The 19,218-nt window shown below is 44.5% G+C and overlaps 1 protein-coding gene across 3 annotated transcripts in view; it reads right to left on the minus strand.

Moving 5' to 3' along the window:
* GPAM (glycerol-3-phosphate acyltransferase, mitochondrial) overlaps positions 1–19,218 on the minus strand; it is a 94,164-nt gene that overhangs the window by 58,795 nt on the left and 16,151 nt on the right. For 2 of the 3 annotated variants that reach the window (XM_068255242.1, XM_068255244.1), the window contains exons 3-4: positions 7,849–7,971; positions 1,297–1,370 (exon numbers count right to left, since the gene is read on the minus strand). In XM_068255242.1, the coding sequence (XP_068111343.1) occupies positions 1,297–1,370; positions 7,849–7,971 (197 nt within the window). Of the gene's footprint in view, positions 1–1,296; positions 1,371–7,848; positions 7,972–11,229; positions 11,340–19,218 lie in introns of all 3 variants that reach the window. The other variant, XM_068255243.1, reaches the window with a different exon arrangement.

Consider the following 19,218-nt stretch of genomic DNA (forward strand, 5'->3'; position numbering starts at 1 on the left):
CCGCATGCGATTTCATCAGCGGTGGAATCCAGGCGATTCCGCACCGCAATAGTGGAAACGAGCCCTAATACTTTTAGCCACATCCCCTTAACAAGCATGCAGATCAGGTGCTCTGACTGAAGTCAGACTGGATTAGCTGCATGCTTGTTTCAGGTGTGTGATTCAGCCACTACTGCAGCCAAAGAGATCATCAGGACTGCCAAGCAACTAGTTGCTGTAATCCCGATCTCTGTATTTCAAGTAATCCCGATATCACAGCGGCGGGGGATAAGAGCTAGCTTGCTCTACCACTTCCTGTTTCCGGTCCGTCAAGCCCTACTGTCAGTAGGGTGCGTGCTGCACTGCAATGTAGTTCCGTGTGCCAATAAAATCGCACCGGACAGCCTAAAAAAAAGAGATAGGCAACATTTAGTGCAGAGAGTAGCGAAATGAGTGGCCACCGCTTAGGAATCACTTACTAGAAGCAGAGCTTGTTTATTGCACGTAGTAAAACACGTAGACTCCTCTCCCGACTCGAGTTTCGGCCTTCCTCAGGGGCATGCAATTTCATTGGCACACGGAACTACATTGCAGTGCAGCACGCACCCTACTGACAGTAGGGCTTGACGGACCGGAAACAGGAAGTGATAGAGCGAGCTAGCTCTTATCCCCCGCCGCTGTGATATCGGGATTACTTGAAATACAGAGATCGGGATTACAGCAAGTATTTGGGCCGCTAGATGTAACCTCTATTAAGGTACTGTACTGTCATCTGCTTACATCTCAAGTGGGCTTGCATAGCCCGGGGCAAGTCCCACACCCCTTTTTGCGCTGAGGTACTACACATTTTCTCCTTCATCATTGGGTCTGAGCCGACCCCACCTCTAGCAGCAACACATTCATCCACACAAGCGCAAACTTTTTCCTTTTCTACTGCCAAGCAACTGGTATTGTTTAAAAGGAAACATCCATATCCCTTTCAGTTAAGGATCCCTTTAAACAATACCAGTTGCTTCGCAGTCCTGCTGATCTCTGGCTCCAGTAGTGGCTGAATCACACACCTGAAACAAGCATGCAGCTAATCAAGTCTGACATCAGTCAGAGCACCTGATCTGCATGCTTGTTGAGAGGCTGTGGCTAAAAGTATTAAAGACACAGGATTATGTCTGATGATTAGAGTCAGGCAACCGGTATTATTTTAAAAGGAGAATAAGGAAAAATCCATATCCTTCTCAGTTTATGTTCCCTTTAAAGTGGAACGTCACTTTAAAGAGAGTCCCATGGTTGCTGCCTGTCCCTCTTGAGGAATAGACGTACCTGGTGTGCGTCTCATTGATGTAGATGACATTACGCAGACCTAGGGATGGGATGCTGGGGTTGTAAAATTTATCCTGTAACAGAAATAAAAACATACCGGTACATAGTTATCATACTCTTAGAAACAAGTTTACCCTGTTGAAATTAATACAGAGATTAAATTAGAACATCACACAATAACGTTAATGCAAGCTCCTCCTGTCAATATATAGGACATTATTCTTTATAATAGATTTGTAACTTTCTATAGTGTCGCTCAGCCCCCAGACTGCTCCGTGGCATATTATTATAATCGAATTGGATGAAAATTGGTGCTGCCAAGTGCATGCCCGACCGACAAAGCGACCAATTTCGGGACAGAAATTGGCTGCATGGTCGATCGCACATGCTGGAAAATTTCGGGCCGAAGATGGTTGGTCGGGTGCGCAGCGGTAGAATTGTGAACGAACCCCCGCCGCGTGGAGGCTAACACCGGACAGGGTAATGTATAAATGCCCACACACTGCATACATTTATACATTGCGGTGGCAGCAGCGGGGGGGACACGGCGGCTCAGCCGATTTCCTGATGATTTCATGCTGAAATCGGACGGGAATCAGCCTGTAGTGTATGGGCAGATTCCATCAGAGACAAATATATCTCTAATCAGATTCGATTAGGGGCCCTAACTTCTCCCTGTACAAGAAAGCTCGACAACAGATGTTTTGGGCATCACATTCTTTTGGAAAGCAAAACAATTTTTCTACAGAACTAGAAGTGACTTGGGATGGCCGATCAGACACTAATAATTCCAATATAATGCAAATTGCATGCTAATATGCAAATTCTTGCAGCTTGGAAATGGACCAATGAAACGCAGGAGGCGTTGCTTTTGATTGGTCTATGTCCACGCTGCCTAAATTTGCCTAAATTCGGGAACAAAAAGAGGAAGAAGACCCAGGCAGAAGCCCCAGTGTGACATCATCACTGGACGACCGGAAGTGCAAATGGGTAAAAAGGGGAGGTTTGGAAGGGCAGCCCACCTTAGTGATGTACAGAGATTACAGGAAGGGTTTGGGATTGTTTTTGGGGTTCCTGCAGATTCATAGAAAGTCCCTGAGGACGCCATGCATCAGTCTCACAATTAGGAATGATTAATGACATGCAAATATTTAGTTCATGCAGGATTATGTACATTTCTGTGTGAATTTATGCAGCTTAAAAATAGACCAATCAATTTAAACCTGGGTGGGACTTGATTGGTCTATTTTCAAACTACATAAATTTGCATACACATTTACAAAAATCCTGCATGAATGATACTGTATTTACATCTCGCTGATCATCCCTACTCACATGTACAGTTGGCTTTTTGTTACTGCAATGAAGTTAATGCTATGCATAGGGCATCTGGTTTTTCTATAGAAATAGAGGCATGAGACTGACTCACACTGGGGGAAGTATCATGAGACCTCAGATTAGAGTGGAACTGCTGTGAGACACACCACAGGAGACTGGACCACAGGCTGTCAGACAGAGGGATGTATCCGGAGGCAGATACAGCGAGAGGTCACATCTGCTGGGAATCAGGTCTGGATAACATACAGGGACACTATACTGCGGAATCGTATGCAGACATTACTGCACAATGAAAGCACAACTGAAGTGAGATGGATATATGGAGGCTGCCATATTATTATTTTCTTTTAAAGCGGAACTAAAATATGATTTAGATTAAAAAAAAAAAAAAAAAAAAAAAGACTCAGCTGGGGTTTCTGCCAGCCCCCTGCAGCCTCCAAGTGCCAGCGCCGTCTCTGAATGATCCTCTGGTCTCTCACAGCGGATCCATTTCTTGACCGCCAACTTACAAGTTGCCGTCCACTGCGCCTGCTTGGCCCTGGCCGCACGCGTCCTTATTTGCGCTCCCGTCGCCAGGTCGCGCAGGCGCAGTACGAGAAAACCTTGTACTGCGCAAAATGCTCTTGGCAAGAGGAACACGAACGAGGACACGCACTTGTAAGTTGGTGGTCAAGAAATGATGCTGCTGCGGCGGACGGCAACTTGCGGTCAAGAAACGGTTTCTGGTGTGATTCAGACACTACTGCAGCCAAATAGACCAGCAGGGCTGTCAGACAACTGGTATTGTTTAAAAGGAAATAAATATGGCAGCCTCCATATTCCTCTCGCTTCAGTTGTCTCTTGAAGTTTCTCTTTACCAGCTTACATGGTATTTTTATGTTAGATAAACTCCGTCATTTATTTTAGTTTTTAGCTTTGGGTTTCTGTTGTAGCGACCCCCAATAAGTCAGCTACTCTCAGGCTAGCTGGTAATTGCTAAGATAAAACATGCATTGGTAAACAGTCACTGAAATCACCAAAGGGGCAGATCTCCACCACTGCTGTCACCAGGGGAGTTTCCTGGCATCACCAGACAGCCAAATAGGCATTCCTCCCCCCCTCCCCCCCATCTTCTGCATCCATCAAAATCCCAAAGACCACCAGTCAAGCTCCTCCTCGACCCTCGCCCCCCCCCCCCCCCCCCCCCCCAACACACACACTTGCCCTGGGCAGTACATACCATAGTGAAGGGACCAGCGTACACAGCTGTGACAAGGCTGCCTGCAGACTGCTCCGATGCTTTTGGCCGGCTAAAGTCTAAAGTATGTCAGGACTTTAGTCACACAGAGCAGGAGGCAATCATGCGGGAACGTCACACGAGGTTACACTATCTGACAGATCTGCATGTGGCCAGGCACATAAAACGTTTTAAGAAGATTTTCCAAGGCCTTTAAATAGGAATAGCATTTGTAAGCGATATCTTGTATTTTTTTTTTTTTTACTTCTGTAAGAGATTATCTGCTGCAATTTTTTTTTTTATATATTTGGTCAGCATTCTAGCTAACACTTCTGGCATAGATCCAAAGATAATAGTCCTTGTCGGAAACAAATAAATGGCTGGGCTCTACCTGGGAGAAGATATTTTTCCCCCTGACAGCACAGCAGGAGCTGTAAAAATTCCTTAAGCACATTTTTGAAAATGATCTGTAAAAAAGGGAAATACTTTTATTTGATGGCATTCTTTAACCATTTAGCAGCCAATTTATTTAGCGGCTTACAAGTGCTGAGGCTTGCAAGTGCTCCAGGCCAGTTTATTTTAGCACATTCTTTTTATTTCTTAAAGGAGTCATCAGGCAGTTATAACCTATATCTGATTTACTTACCTGGGGCTTTCTCCAGCCCCTCGCAGCTGTCTGTCCCACGGCGAGGGGCTAGAGAAAGCCCCAGGTAAGTAAATCAGATATAGGTTACAACTGCCTGGTGATTCTTTTAAGGACAGTCTGAAGCCAAAAAAAAAATACCTCTTTTTATTGGCTCCTTATCTTAAGCAATGTATTTATACCCCCGAAAATCCCCAGGGCAAAATTCGGTGATCCTTCCGGGTAGAGGCAGAGCTGTATGCAGTAGTTCTGCCTCTGCTCCAGTCACTCTCCGCCGATCTCTGCCAATCCCAGCCACCTTTAAGTCTTCTTTCACTGAAAAGGGCGGAGGGAGGCGGAGATTGGCTGGACTGGAGGCAGAACTACAGCGCAAAGTTCTGCCTCCCGCGGGCAGCAAAATCCATGACCAGGAAAGTCGTGGAATTTTGCCCCGGGATATTGGGGGTATAAATACCTATTTCTACCACGGGGATGCAGCATATCAGCTATGATCTTAATGAACGGGCCAATAAAAAGAGGTATTTTTTTATGGCTTCAGACGCTCTTTAAGGGTGCCGGGTAATGTGTATTTATGGCCACTTATCATTAGGGGACAGTGTGAGACAATAACAGAGGACTTCTGCTTTCAGCTTTTGTATTTTTTGCTAGCAGAGAGAGATCAAAGCATTCCAAGAATTTACAGCACAACCAGTTCTGCCGACTGAGGTCAAAAGCAGTGCACTTATCTCAAACGAGATAACACTTTTGAAGGTGCTGATGGGTTAAAGGGGAACTAAAGCTTTCCATCTAAACAGATATACCAGCGTGTACGTGCAAAAATGTCGCCAGGAAATTTGGGCACAGGGTAAAGCTGAAAAATTTCCCGACGGTGTTAATTACTATTCCTCCTCCAGGCCTCCGTGGGACTCAGGGAAAAGATGCCATTCGGCCCCTGAATTGCACTGTACGATTTGTAATTTGGTCTTCTGAGCGCCGCATTGGTCGTAATTCACATTACAGCGTATGGCGGCTGCCCTGCAGCGCCCAAATGTCCGGTGCACTTTTTTGCTCAATACCTGAGCAGCTTATTTTCAAGGTGCATACATTTGCTTAAAATTAGTATAACATTTGCATCACCTTGGAATGAAAAGCATCTCAAAGATCATTTCTGAACACTTCAAGAGAACCTCAGACGAAGCTGTGGTCCAGAAACGCATTCTTATCTAAGGAGAGGGAATCCTCTAGATCCTAAAGGGATACTGTAGGGGGGTCAGGGGAAAATGAGTTGAACTTACCCGGGGCTTCTAACGGTCCCCCGCAAACATCCTGTGTTGGCGCAGCCACTCACCGATGCTCCGGCCCCGCCTCCGGTTCACTTCTGGAATTTCAGACTTTAAAGTCTGAAAACCACTGCGCCTGCGTTGCCGTGTCCTCGATCCCGCTGATGTCATCTAGAGCGCACAGCGCAGGCCCAGTATGGTCTGTGTCTGCGCAGTACACTCCTGGTGACATCAGCGGGAGCGAGGACACGGGCGTGCAGGCGCAGTGGTTTTCTGACTTTAAAGTCAGAAATTCCAGAAGTGAACTGGAGGCGGGGCCGGAGCATCGGTGAGTGGCTGCGCCAACACAGGATGTCTGCGGGGGACCATTAGAAGCCCCGGGTAAGTTCAGCTCATTTTCCCCCGACCCCTCTACAGTATCCCTTAATGAGGCTTCCCATGGTGCCCTCTGGTCCTCAGTCGCTGCCCAGGAGCCTCCCAAGCTGATCGCGGCCATACTCCTATTGTGGCACAAGCACGCCCATGCTGCAGTCGCGCCAGTACAGCCTCAGTGTTCACCCCAGGCTCTTTTAGCCGGGTGCTCCACCCGGCTAGTTTTGGTGAGCACCCGGCTGTCATCAGCTCACCTCCTCCTCTGCTGTAAGCAGAATTGTGCAGAAAGGCACCGGCCCTGCATTCTCTCGTATTGCCCCACCCGGCTACTTTTTGATGCCACCCGGCTACATTTTCATGCCACCCAGCTGGAAAAAATTCTGGGGAGAACACTGAGCCCCATCTGTGAAGTAGCACAGAGCCGCACAATTCCAGCCTACAGTGCAGGCACAGCCATACTCATGCAGGCGCACTCGTGCTTGAAGAGGAGCACGGCCCCGATCAGATTACTGACAAGCCCTTGTCGGTAATCTTTGGAGGGTCTGCACTCGGCAACAGTAAGTATGTGATTTTGTACCGGAATGTCAGCTCTGGTACACATTAAGCTCCATACACACGCCAGATGAAACTTGCCAGAGGCAGCCAATATTGACCGCCTCTGCCGAGAATCTAGAATGTGTAGGGCAGCCCACGACCCCCCTCTACCACTCAGCCAGCGATCCATTTCAAAAATGACCCGAATAGAGATTTTGCAGGTATAATGGGTGACAATATCTAATATGTGCTTCTCATTTGTGGTTTTCTAGTCTATCACGAGGAACAGGAAGTCTGTGGTGCTGTCCCCTGCATTTGCCTTCCCTGACTTCTGGTTCCTCTGAAACCTCTGCCCTGCTTCCAGCTGTAATTTCACAGTGCTGGTTTATAACAGAAAGAAGAAATATGATTGGTGAAGCACAACCACCTCCCACACACGAGGCTCTGGACTGCAGTTTTACTTCTCTCACAGGAGAAGCTCTTCTTGGTGAACATAAAGACTGGTGCCCAATAATCCTGTCACAGATCTCAATGACTAGAGAGGACAGCTGGCCAATGAAAGCAGCTTACTGGGAGGAAGGGGTGGCACTATTCACAAACCCAGCTGAAATCTCACTCCACACACATATATAAACAAAAAGTCAAATTCAGAGCAAAGAAAAAACAATGTTGAAGTCAGATATGGAGCAATCACAAGATGGCAAACTGTTTCAGGGCTACAAAGGTTTGTTTTGCGTCACAGGATTTGGACACCTAAAGGGCACCTGAATAAAAAAAAAAAATTACACACTGCGCTTCTTTTTCCGTGCACCCATAAGTTCAGCGGCCCCTCAGCTTAGCTGGCCTTCACTCCAACTTTACACTTTCCCCCTCGTTCAAATTTCCAATGAGCCAAGTTGAAGCAAGGGTGCATGCTATCTCCTCCGTGTGTCCTCTTTAATTGCGCTCTTTAATGACAAGGCCCCACAGCCGGGAGCATTCTGGGCATGCCCGGTTTGGAAACATCTGTAGCCACGGACTCTCCTGGCGGTGGCTGCTGTGCTGCACAGTGGTGGGCGAGTGGACCGAGCATGCGCCCTTCACAGAAGAATGTAAGGAGCAAAGCTGCAAGATGGAGGGGAGGAGGGCAAAGCTGAGAAGCCACAGAATTTATGGGTCATGAAAGTGATAATATGCTTAGGTTCTCTTACCCGACTAAGGGGGGTGCACACATGGCAGCACCTGCCCACAAACGGTCTCTTCCGGCTAAACAGGCTCTCCTTCCATTTCAGTGTGGCCGACTTGAAGACGGCTGGACCGGACATCCTCTCACCCTGGGAAGGATGAAAACAGAGTAGAGGGAGATAATGTGATTAGTTTTCGGGCCTCAAGAAGTATCCATCTTGCATAATAATGTAATCACCAGTTCAGTCTGTAAGCTTAACCATGTGTTTTATTTCCTAAAAAAGTACAGCTTTCCATCAGTTTAGCTTGCACATAGAAGCTCGCGGCAATAAAGGAGCCTGATCTCCTGCAGTCAGAGACAAAAATCTCTCACAGCTTGCAGACATCAGTGTCTTGGAATTTGCTGTATATTTTGTTTATCATGTTACATTTGTCACTGTAATTACCAGGTCAACCAACTCTGTATTATGTCTCAGTGTCTATATTTAGTGTATATCACTGTCTATGTTACTATGTACCCCATGTTTAATTCTTACTCTGTACAGCACCACGGAATATGTTAGCGCTTTATACATCAATAATAATAATAATGACCTCTTGAGAGGTGTCCCATGTCTGTTATCTTTCCAAATTTACACTTCCCCGCCACAAGGGCCATGCAAGCCTACTGAGACTTGCACAGTTCATGCGATGTATCCAAATCACTACAATGCCGACCCAAAGGCTGCATCGCCTTACCCCATGATTCGTGCCTACCAAATGGATTATGCAGAAATGCAAGTCAATGGGAGACGCAGCAAGTGTGTATGACAGGAGGGCGGTGCGGCGCGAACCGACTGGAATCCCAGTGACATACTTCCTGCCAAGGAAGCCAGGGGCCGGGCCTATGCAAATGACCGTCATCGCACAGTGGCGCAGGCACATATAAAGCCTAATTTATATGGTACAATGTGGTGCTAGCATCTCACTGCAAAGCTCAGGTGTGCAACCAGAGATCCTGCGCATGCACATAATACCCCGACTGACGCCACTGAGCCAGTCACCGGGGCGGATTACGGCTTAACGTAGGCACGCGGGAGGATGGGGGCTGGAGGAAGCCCCAGGTAAGCATCAAATCATTTTTTATTGCGTCTCTGGTACACTTTAAGATCACTACACTGGGAGCCTTGACAGTAATCAAATATATACCTTCCTAGCTCTATCCAAAGTTTTGTTAGTTAGGCTTTTAGTTAGGCTTTAAAGGACAACTGAAGCGAGAGGGATATGGAGGCTGGCATATTTATTTCCGTCTAAGCAATACTAGTTGCCTGGCAGCCCTGCTGATCCACTGCCTTTAATACTTTTAGCCATAGATCCTGAACAAGCATGCAGCAGATCTGGTGTTTCTGACATTATTGTCAGAACTAACAAGATTAGTTGCATGCTCGTTTCTGGTGTTATTCAGACACTACTGCAGCCACATAGAACAGCAGGGCTGCCAGGCAACTCATATGGTTTACAGGAAAACAAATATGGCAGCCTCCATATTCTCAGATGTTCTAGCCATTTTCTACACCATAAAAAAAAACTCCCAGGATCAGACTATAATTCAGACTTTTACTTTGACTTGCTGCCTGTATATAAGCAGAACTTACTTGCAAATACTTGCAAACAGCAGATGCTAAAGGGAAGTGTCACCCTGCTATAATCACAAGATCAGTTCCAGGACTAGACATATCTTCAGGCTTGCACACGTTCACCTCAAACATCAGTAAAAGAACACGAATGCCTGGGAATACCAATACCCCCCCCCCCCCCCTTTCTTTTGGTCAAGAATTAGGCTAGGTTAATAATAATAATAATAATGGGGACCCAGGGAAATAGGGATTGGAGGGGATGGGGGACTCCAAATTTATATATTTATTTCTTTATTTCCACTGCGTTTCACCAGCCACCAGTGTATCAAAAAGTATTTTTTATTGATCAGTGAAAAAAAAAATATTTGAATAGGCAAAAAGGTACAAAATTGTTGCATGCAAGTATCATATCTTAAAGGACAACTGAAGTGAGAATACGGAAGCTGCCACATTTCCTTTTTAACCAGTTGCCTGGCTGCCCTGCTGATCTATTTGGCTGCAGAAGTGTCTGAATAACACAAGAAACAAGCATGTGGCTAATCTTATCAGATCTGACAATGTCAGAAACACCTGATCTGCTGCATGCTTGTTCAGGGGCTATGGCTAAAATAATTAGAGGCAGAGGATCAGCAGGATAGCAAGGTAACTGGTACTGTCTAAAAGGAAATAAATATGGCAGCCTCCATATACTTCTCACTTTAGTTGTCCTTTAAAATGGACATCCAGCCTATAATACACATTTACAGGATCCTCTTCTCCTGTAAAGTTATAATCACCTGCCCTGTCTTCTTCTTGCAAATCAGTCCTTGGCATCCAGGGACCTCCGGCGTGTAGCCCGGCCCTTACGTAAAACCGCCTGTTTTCGCTGCAATCGCATTTCTACTACTGCAGTTCAGCTCTTATACACATTATAGGCGCTCAATTGCACCCAAAGCACAGCAGGATGACGATTGCGCTTGGGAGTAAATTGCACAGCAGACAGATTTCACTAATTGAAACGGTCACCACCGCTTCCATCAGTGTAACTGTACCTTACGTTTTGTGATACATTACCATTTGGATCAAAAAAATGCAGCATAGTGGAAAACAGCCCCCAAACTTACAGATTTACCCAGAAGGCTCCTCAAACACTGTACTCAAATATTATCAGACCTTGTATGCTACACACCACTCTCCCCAGCGGCGAAACTACTACTACTGACCAATATAGCAAAATAAATGTGTGTAGGTTTCCCTTTATGCAGGTCACGAGTATCCAGAGAAAAAAAAAAGATAATTTCAACATAATATCTTCTATTCTGGAAGACTTTTTGTCACTCTCACAAAGAAATGTTTTCAGGTCTAATGATCTAAACCAGGGGTGCACAAACTCAAATACAAATTGGGCCGACACTGGGACAAAGTCCTGGGCCAATCTAAATGTCTAGAGGCCACCTCCCTCCCTTATAAAGTTTCCTGGTGTCCAGGGCCCCTCCTCCCGTATACAGTTCCATGGTGTCTAATACCTCCTCCCTCCCTGGTGGTCTAAAATGGGCCAAACAATGCAAAGTAGGGCATCCACTTGCAGGCAAAATTTGACGGCTCTACAGGCCAGATTTGACCCACACAATACCTTTCTGGGAGTCCCAACTTTTCTTTCCTCCAGATGTTCCAGTTTCCTTCATAATGACAATCACCCAACCTTTCCGATAAAAGCTTTACAGATTCACCCACTAATCCCGGGAACATGTAAAGGGAGCCGGAAAAGACGAGTGGCACAATGAGATAAACCTGTGACTATATAGTACTAACCATACTCAGAGCTTGACTGTGTTCTTTTTTTCTTTTCTGGTTTTGTAAGGGTTAATAAATCAGTGAATTTCCTGTGCAGCTGGAGTAGTCAGACTGCAGCAACAGCTCTCCTGAAAAAAAATCGGAGGTCAAAATAAATGTTTGTGTTGTGCTCTGCAAACACTCAGGATAGCGATTAAAAGTTCAATAGGCCATTGTTTCTCTGTGTGGGAGCTGAATAATCAGCATTATTCAAGTGAAGTGAGAGCAAAAACTTTACTTACGTAAGTATAACTTTATTTACGGTAATAAGCAGTTACTTGAATTTGGGAAACTTTCCTTTGGATCAACTTGGGCTGCTATTGGGATTCAATATCTTCGACAAATAATTCATAATCAATCGTTGGCTCCTTTCTCTGAGCTAGTTCTACAGAAATTACCGCCTACTGGCATGAATCGATACCATTATATCTAATTACGATAGTCCAGAGGCTTTCCAGATCCTATTGCATGTCACTAATCCAGTGCTTGGTCCCTTCATATGGCCGCCTCATGCATACTAAGTGTGGTTATGAACATCCGCACTTGTGCTTACGGCCAGGTAATAAAGAGGGACCCAGCTCTGGACCGTTAGCATGTAGAAGGATCTGGGAAGCCTCTGCACTATCTAGAGACTTCTCACTACCGAGGCAAGTATCAAACTCATGTTTTTTTTAGACTCAGGATGGCTTTAAACACGGCTCAGACTTCAGAACAAGATCCCTTTAAGCCAAAATAAGAATACTGGGCAGGGAAAGTTCTATGAAGAATTCATTTTACAGATTGATTTACTTACATCGACAACCAGTAACCAGATAAATCAGAAAATATCTAACCAATCAGCTTGTGTTTCTCAGCTCCTCCTCTGAGTATCTCCTTCTCTAGCTTCAGCTGTTAGCAAGTTTCACCCACAGAAGAGTTTGCTCTAAAAGCAGACCCAAACTCTTGCACAGCACACGATGAAAAGTCTTTATTTCACATATAGTTGCTGAAGAAATTCACTGCTCTGTGTTCCTGTGCTTGTTTAGCCAGAATAAAGTATCCAATTAGCTAAGCAGCCATAGACAGACTGCAGGAGACCTCTGCCTAGGCAGCTCTCCCCATACAGTAAACACTGAGGCTTAACCCTTTCAGTGTTCCCGGCAATAAGTAAAACTTCAGGGTTTTTTTTTTGTTTTTTTTTAAATACCATTAATTGCAATAACGATTTATTTTTCCACTAAGGTTATCATGCTGTGGCTAATTTTTTACAGCAGAGAAGCAGTTCTGAGTTTAGCTCTACTTTAAGATGGAGACAAGCTCATTATTTTTTCTACAAAAGTGGTTTAGGTTCGAAAGCAAAAAGATGCATTGGCCTCGTGCAGTTCATAAGAATCCCTTCACCCATAATTGAAATAAATGTTAATAATAATACTAATAATACTGTAATCCTTAACAAAGGATTGAATCTCATCCCAATCAGTAGCTAAAACCCCCTTTCACACCAGAAATCTTTACCTTTTCTTAAATAGATCATCAGGGGGGTCTGTATGGCTGATATTTTGATGAAACCCCTCCCACAGTGTGATGTGATATGACCATGGCCCTTACAGTTTGCTATCTGTGAACCTCATTGCATTGTGGGAATTAACAGCTGTTTCCAACTGCTAAGCAAGCAGTATCTCCCTCTGTGCATAGAACGCTCAGTAACGAACATTCTGTACAGATCACCTGGCAGAACTAAAGATGTCACCACCAGTGAGGAATTTCAGAATGTAAATCAGAGAGAGAGTAAAGATTTTACAATGGGCAAACACTGACTAAAAAATGTATAAAGTGCTATTGTAAAAAAATAAGCAATTTCATTCATTTTGTTTTTTTCACTACAGTTTCTTTTCACAGTGAACCTGGCATTCGAATAAAAAAAAAAATAAAAAAAATAAAGTTTTATACATAGATGGGGCTTCCTCCACCCCCCGTCGCACTGATTAGTCCTTTGCTGTCCCCATCTGCTCCTCCTCCTGCAGCCTCCGCACTCCGACCCAGTAACTGCGGGAGTCGGGTGCTTACTGCGCATGAGTTGCCCGGCCACACGCACTCTCCCATTGTGCTTCCGTTGCTGGGAGAGCTCTGCTCCTGCGCAGTACTACTGCTAATACTGCTGCGCAGGTACAGAATGCTCCCAGCTGCGGGAGCAAGACGAGGGAGCAGGCTTGGCTGCACTGCGCCCGCGCCGTCTGGCCCCAACTTGCCGAATTACCGGGCCGGATTGCGGAGGCTGCAGGTGACAGAGGAATGCGACAAGGGAGCGATAAGGCTGAAGGGGGCTGGAGGAAGCCCCAGGTATGTAGAAAACTTTGTCACAGGTACACTTTAAAGGGAACCTGAAGCGAGGAAAATTATTTAAAATAAACACATGACGTAGCTGCAAATTAATATTTCATACTAACCTCACTGTCAGTTTCTCACCATTTTCTTCTTACAGTGATCCCTTCCAGTTCTGACAATATTTTGTCAGAACTGAAATATACCAGTTGCTGTCAGTTATATTTCAGCAGCTGTCAGTTACAACTGAATGTGCAAGGTAATGTCCATGTTTCCTACAGTTTAACAATGTGCCAACCAGGAAGCTATTATATGGTAATGGCCATTTTTAAAATGGAGGACAGAGAATTCCATTGATCACAGTTGATAAATGGGATGCAGGAGAGCAGAAGGAGATTGAGGAGTAGACTACACAGGAGGCAAGTATGACCTGTGTATGGTTATTTTGACCCTTTATTTTCAGTTCAGGTTCTCTTTAAGTCTGGCCACAGAAAGCGATACTGTGCAATCTCTGTAGACAGACACACTTAAAACAAGATTCCATTCTAAAACTTTTACAGCATCTGATGCCAGAGATAAGATATTTTAGCAGAACCCAGGGCTGTGGAGTCGGTCCAAAAATCCACCGACTCCGACTCCTCAGTTTAGGATTCCACCGACTCCGACTCCGCGACTCCGACTCCTCTAATTTGCATATTACAATTTTGTTGATTAAAAGTATGTAACATGAAATTCGTCTCTTAACTGCCAACGCTTAGGAATTTTACAAGACAACTGAAGTGAGAAGGATATGTAGTCTACTATATTTATTCCCTTTAGACTAAAACTAGTCCTTGGTAAGAGTACTTGTAAAAGGTACAAACCGGAACAAAGAACATCTATCAGGCCCTAGGCAATGTAAGTGTGGGTACATGTAAGAATGATGTGCAGGTACTCTGCAGGGGAATGAGGAGATTGTAAACAGACAACACCTCTGTGTTCAATGTGAACAGCATCCTCAGTGGATTCCCTGCAGCTCTGTGGGGAGTGCATATGTAGAGTATAGTACTACTGTGTAACAAAGTAAACCTGAGACAGATGAAATTAAAGTTTTATACATACCTGGGGTTTCCTCCAGCCGCCTTCAGGATAATCAGTCCCTCGTTGTCCTCCTCCACCACCTGGATCTTCTGCTATGAGTCCAGGTACTTGAGCCAGTGAGGCGTAGTGCGCATGCACACACTCCGCCGCCAGGAGCATACTACACCTGTGCAGCACTATTGCGCAGGTACAGAATGTTCCTGGCTGTGGGAGCGGCATGCGGCCGGACAACGCTGACTGGCTGAATTACCAGGACTCATAGCAGAAGATCCGGGTGGTGGAAGACAGTGAGGGACTGATTAGCCTGAAGGGGGCTGGAGGAAGCCCCAGGTATGTATAAAACTTTACTTTTCATCCGTCTCAGTTTCCCTTTAATTTGTAGTCACCAAACCAAATTTTAATAACATATCAAATTATTTGACTTCATCAGCAAAGGGAGTGCATACATTTGCATAAATCAGCATCAATGCAGAATTATTTCCATCTCGTTGACCATCTCTATTAGTGACACAGCTACACATCAGGCTTTATTCTTACAGCATAGATGTTATTTAGTATATATAAGAGATTCCTGTGTACACATCATATATACAGTCACAATCAGATATGTATATCTGACTTTAAAAATACAGGGACTGCTTTATTGAAGCAGCACAAGTAACTAATTTTGATTGGTTTATTTCATTTTTGTAGACTAAGCACAGCTATTACTGTATATATACTGTATATATACATTATTTTTAATGACTTTTATCTGAGAAATAGAACATTTTATCATATTTTCTATTTTAATTACAGTTACAAATTCATTAGGAGTCGGAGCATTTTTCTCCGACTCCAGGCACCCAAAATTGCCCGACTCCACGACTCCGACTCCACAGCCCTGGCAGAACCTACAGACAAGTTCATGTCAGATTCTGGAGCTGGAAGAGGTTCTATCGGGTAACTGAGCTGCTCCTCACAGCCACACCTGCAATTCTTCCATGCCTGTCCTCAGCTTACTTTTAAATGGAATTCTACTTGTATGAAATAAAATCCAATAAACTGATATCAGTGCTACACAAATCTTGTAAAGCAGGTAGGACAACTGTCTAAGCAGAGTTCTCCTTAACACTAAAGCCTGGTACACACTTTCAGTAATGATTGGCCAATCAATTAGCAATTTTTACCACCTTCATGTAGTATGAGGGTTTACCTGCACAATCTGCTCTTAGCATTCAATGGCCCATATGCAGTTAACTTTTTCTCCTAGGAGATAATTTTCATCTTTTCTTTAAACAAACTTTTCAGCATTTTCAATTGAAAAAGTCCCCAAAAGTGGTTGAAAAAGTACTATCAAGTGTAATGGTTAAGGGCTCTGCCTCTGACGCAGGAGACCAGGGTTCGAATCTCGGCTCTGCCTGTTCAGTAAGCCACCTATTCAGTAGGAGACCTTTGGCAAATTTCCCTAACACTGCTACTGCCTATAGAGCGTGTCCTAGTGGCTGCAGCTCTGGTGCTTTGATTCTCCCAGGAGAAAAGCGCGATATAAATGTTATTTGTCTTGTCTATTTTTTGTATTTTTGCTTGCTGGTGGCTTAAAAGGCATTTAATGACAAATTGTGAAAATATCACTTAGGAGAAAACTCTGGAGAATATGGGCCAATGTCTGTTAACCCTCAGACTACAATGGAGGCTGTAAAATTGGTCGATTGGCCAATCATAATTGAAGGGGTCTACCAAGCTTTATGCAGGGGTCACACAGTTGCCAAAAGTCACATGTGTATTTTCGGAATGTGAAAACACATCTAATGCTTCCCTATGGAGGATCGGAGGGAATGGGGGGTAATGTGCGTTTTTTCCACTACAGAGGGAAAAGAAAATACCGCCTCTATAATAATAATAATCCGAACATTTATATAGCGCTTTTCTCCTGTTGGACTCAAAGCGCTCAAGAGCTGCAGCCACTGGGACGCGCTCAGGAGGCCACCCTGCAGTGTTAGGGAGTCTTGCCTTGAACTCCTTCCTTAATAGGTACTGACCCTAGCCAGGATTCGAACCCTGGTCTCCCATGTCAAAGGCGGCGCCCTTCACCAGTACTCTATTCAGCCAGTCTCTGGCTCCCTGCACACTGCAAATCCATTTCTGATTCAGATTTTCAATTCCGATTTTCCCTGAATACATTCAACAGAAAAACCGGATCAAAAACGCAGCAGGCAGTAAAGATTAAAAATCGGAATCGGATGTAAAAAACGATTAAAAAGCAGAATCTGAATCGCATGCAGTGTGCAGGGAGCCTCTGTTGTGTTTCTCGCACAACACATGCGATTCCCTATTGCCGACTTTCAGAGCCTGTCATCCAAAACTGTGCCGAGGCTGCAGAACCGTTTCACGTGTGAAACTGCCTAAGGCAAGGAGCACACGTATTAGAATTGCAAACAAAATCCCACATAATATAAGACTATGAGCCACACAAAAATCACTTCGTTGTGCGCTCTCCACTGCAAATTTTCACACACGGGGCTGTGGAGTTGGAGAGTCAGAGCAATTTTAGGTACCTGGAGTTGGTGGTTTCAATAAACTCAGGAGTCGGATGATTTTTGAACCAAATCCATAGCCTTTGTAAAAATTAGACTAAGGAGTCAGAGGTTTCATAAACTGATCGGATGATTTTTGTACCGACTCCCCATCCCACACAGCAAGTTCCTTCTTCCTGCATGCAAATTGTGCAAGATTCATAAGCAATGCTAGACTATAGAAAATCAGACACATGCGATTCGCATGCAGTTTTGGTGGTTTTCTATGGGGAAAAAAAGGGTCCACAGGCCATGCATGTGCACAACAATGGACACTTAGGGCTGCTGCACACTGGCTGCGTTTACATTGTTAAAAACGCTGCATGCAACAATTCTGCCGCGAAGTGCAAATGCAATCATAGCTAAATCGCTGCGGTTTTCAGTATGGATCAGCTCGCAACTAACCTACCATTATATAGGACGAAAAGGAAAAGCACAGATGAAAAAACGCGAATGCAGCGAAAAACGCAAAATCACACATGGGTTTTCGAACAGACAGCCTAAATGCCGCTAATGACCATATCCTGTTACAGCAAAGTCCCCATTATCTGGCAACAGGAAGTCTCAACTAACCGGCATGCCTGAGGGAAAACTGAGACTTTCTTTTTGGCAGGCTTTGAGGTTTTTACAATACTTACCGATCCTCCAGCAACATTTAGCAGCCTTCCTGCAGCTCCTGGCAGCTTCTGGCGCCCGTACACGCAAGTCCCCCCCCCCCCCCTCTGTTTTCTGGTGGTTTCTGTAGGGCTGCAAGGACTTAACACAGATATTATATAGACAGGAGAGAACACAGAGTGGGAAGCTGAAGAGTGCATCCCTCAGACTCTGATTTTTTAACAAAAGCGATGGCAAAAATGTGTCATGCAGTAAACAAGAGTACACTCATACAACAATATGAGTAACAAACCATCACGGTAAACTAAAAATGTTTCTGATAAGAATAATAGGTTAGTAGTGGATTCCAGACTAGCCACCAGGAAAGCAATACTCCATTTCTAAGGTTGGGGATACTTTCTAAAGTGCACCTGTCAGAGCACTGCGGAAGCTGCCATCTTGACCTGCTTCTCTATTCCCACCTATAATGCGCCATGAGTAACTTTAAAGGACAATGAAAAATTGCAAAATTTAAGATCCAGATGTATGCTTATGTATAAAACATACATTTGTTCCAGAAATGCACTAGAAATTACTTTTTTCCCATGTCATTGTCACTTACATTAGGCAGTTAAAATCTGCCAGAAGGGTTTTGCACTAGTCCATCTCCTCATGGGAGATTCTCATGGATTTTTTTTTATTTTCAGAAGCACTAACTGAATGGCAGTTGCTCAGTAAAACTGTCAAAAATAGCATGCAAGTGAGTAGGGGGGCTAGCTGGCATTCTTATAAAGATACTTTCCATAGACAGCTTTTCTAAAGAATAAAAGGAAATACCTGTACTGAGAATTCCCCACGAGGAGATAAACTACTTCAAAACATGTCAGATTTTTACTGCCTGCTGAGAAAGCGGCATAGGAGAAAAGTGATTATAAATATTATTTTAAATGATACCATTTTTCACAATAGCGCTCCTTTAACCCAGAACAAGCAAAAGGTATGCTATGGTAGAAAATCACAACTCCTGATCTGTTCCAGGAGAGAGTCTCCACGTTTCTCTCAATTAAGCTAACTCTTGAATCTTCCCATGAATCATGAAAATATGTGAATAATGAACACATTTCATTTTGCGTCTTAAAACCGGAAAGCATCGGTGATGGTTGGCCAAACGTTGGTGTGCAAAATAACCCCTCTTCGCAGGCTCACTGTCTAATGTCCCTACAACTGCTAGTCCTGTCCCTACACAAGGACTCTAGTGCCGCAAGGTGATGGTGCTAAGACTTTATTCAACATACAACTTCCATGTAAATAGTGTCTTGGAAGGTAATGGGTACAAGGACCATCACCGCAAGGCAAGAATGCTAACCCCTTATTAACCATAGAAACTTCATGTACAGCATGTAGGCTGGGAATCGGCACAAGAACTCTAGCACTGCAA

The sequence above is a fragment of the Hyperolius riggenbachi genome, chromosome 10 (assembly GCF_040937935.1).
Source record: "Hyperolius riggenbachi isolate aHypRig1 chromosome 10, aHypRig1.pri, whole genome shotgun sequence".
Lineage (NCBI taxonomy): Eukaryota > Metazoa > Chordata > Amphibia > Anura > Hyperoliidae > Hyperolius > Hyperolius riggenbachi.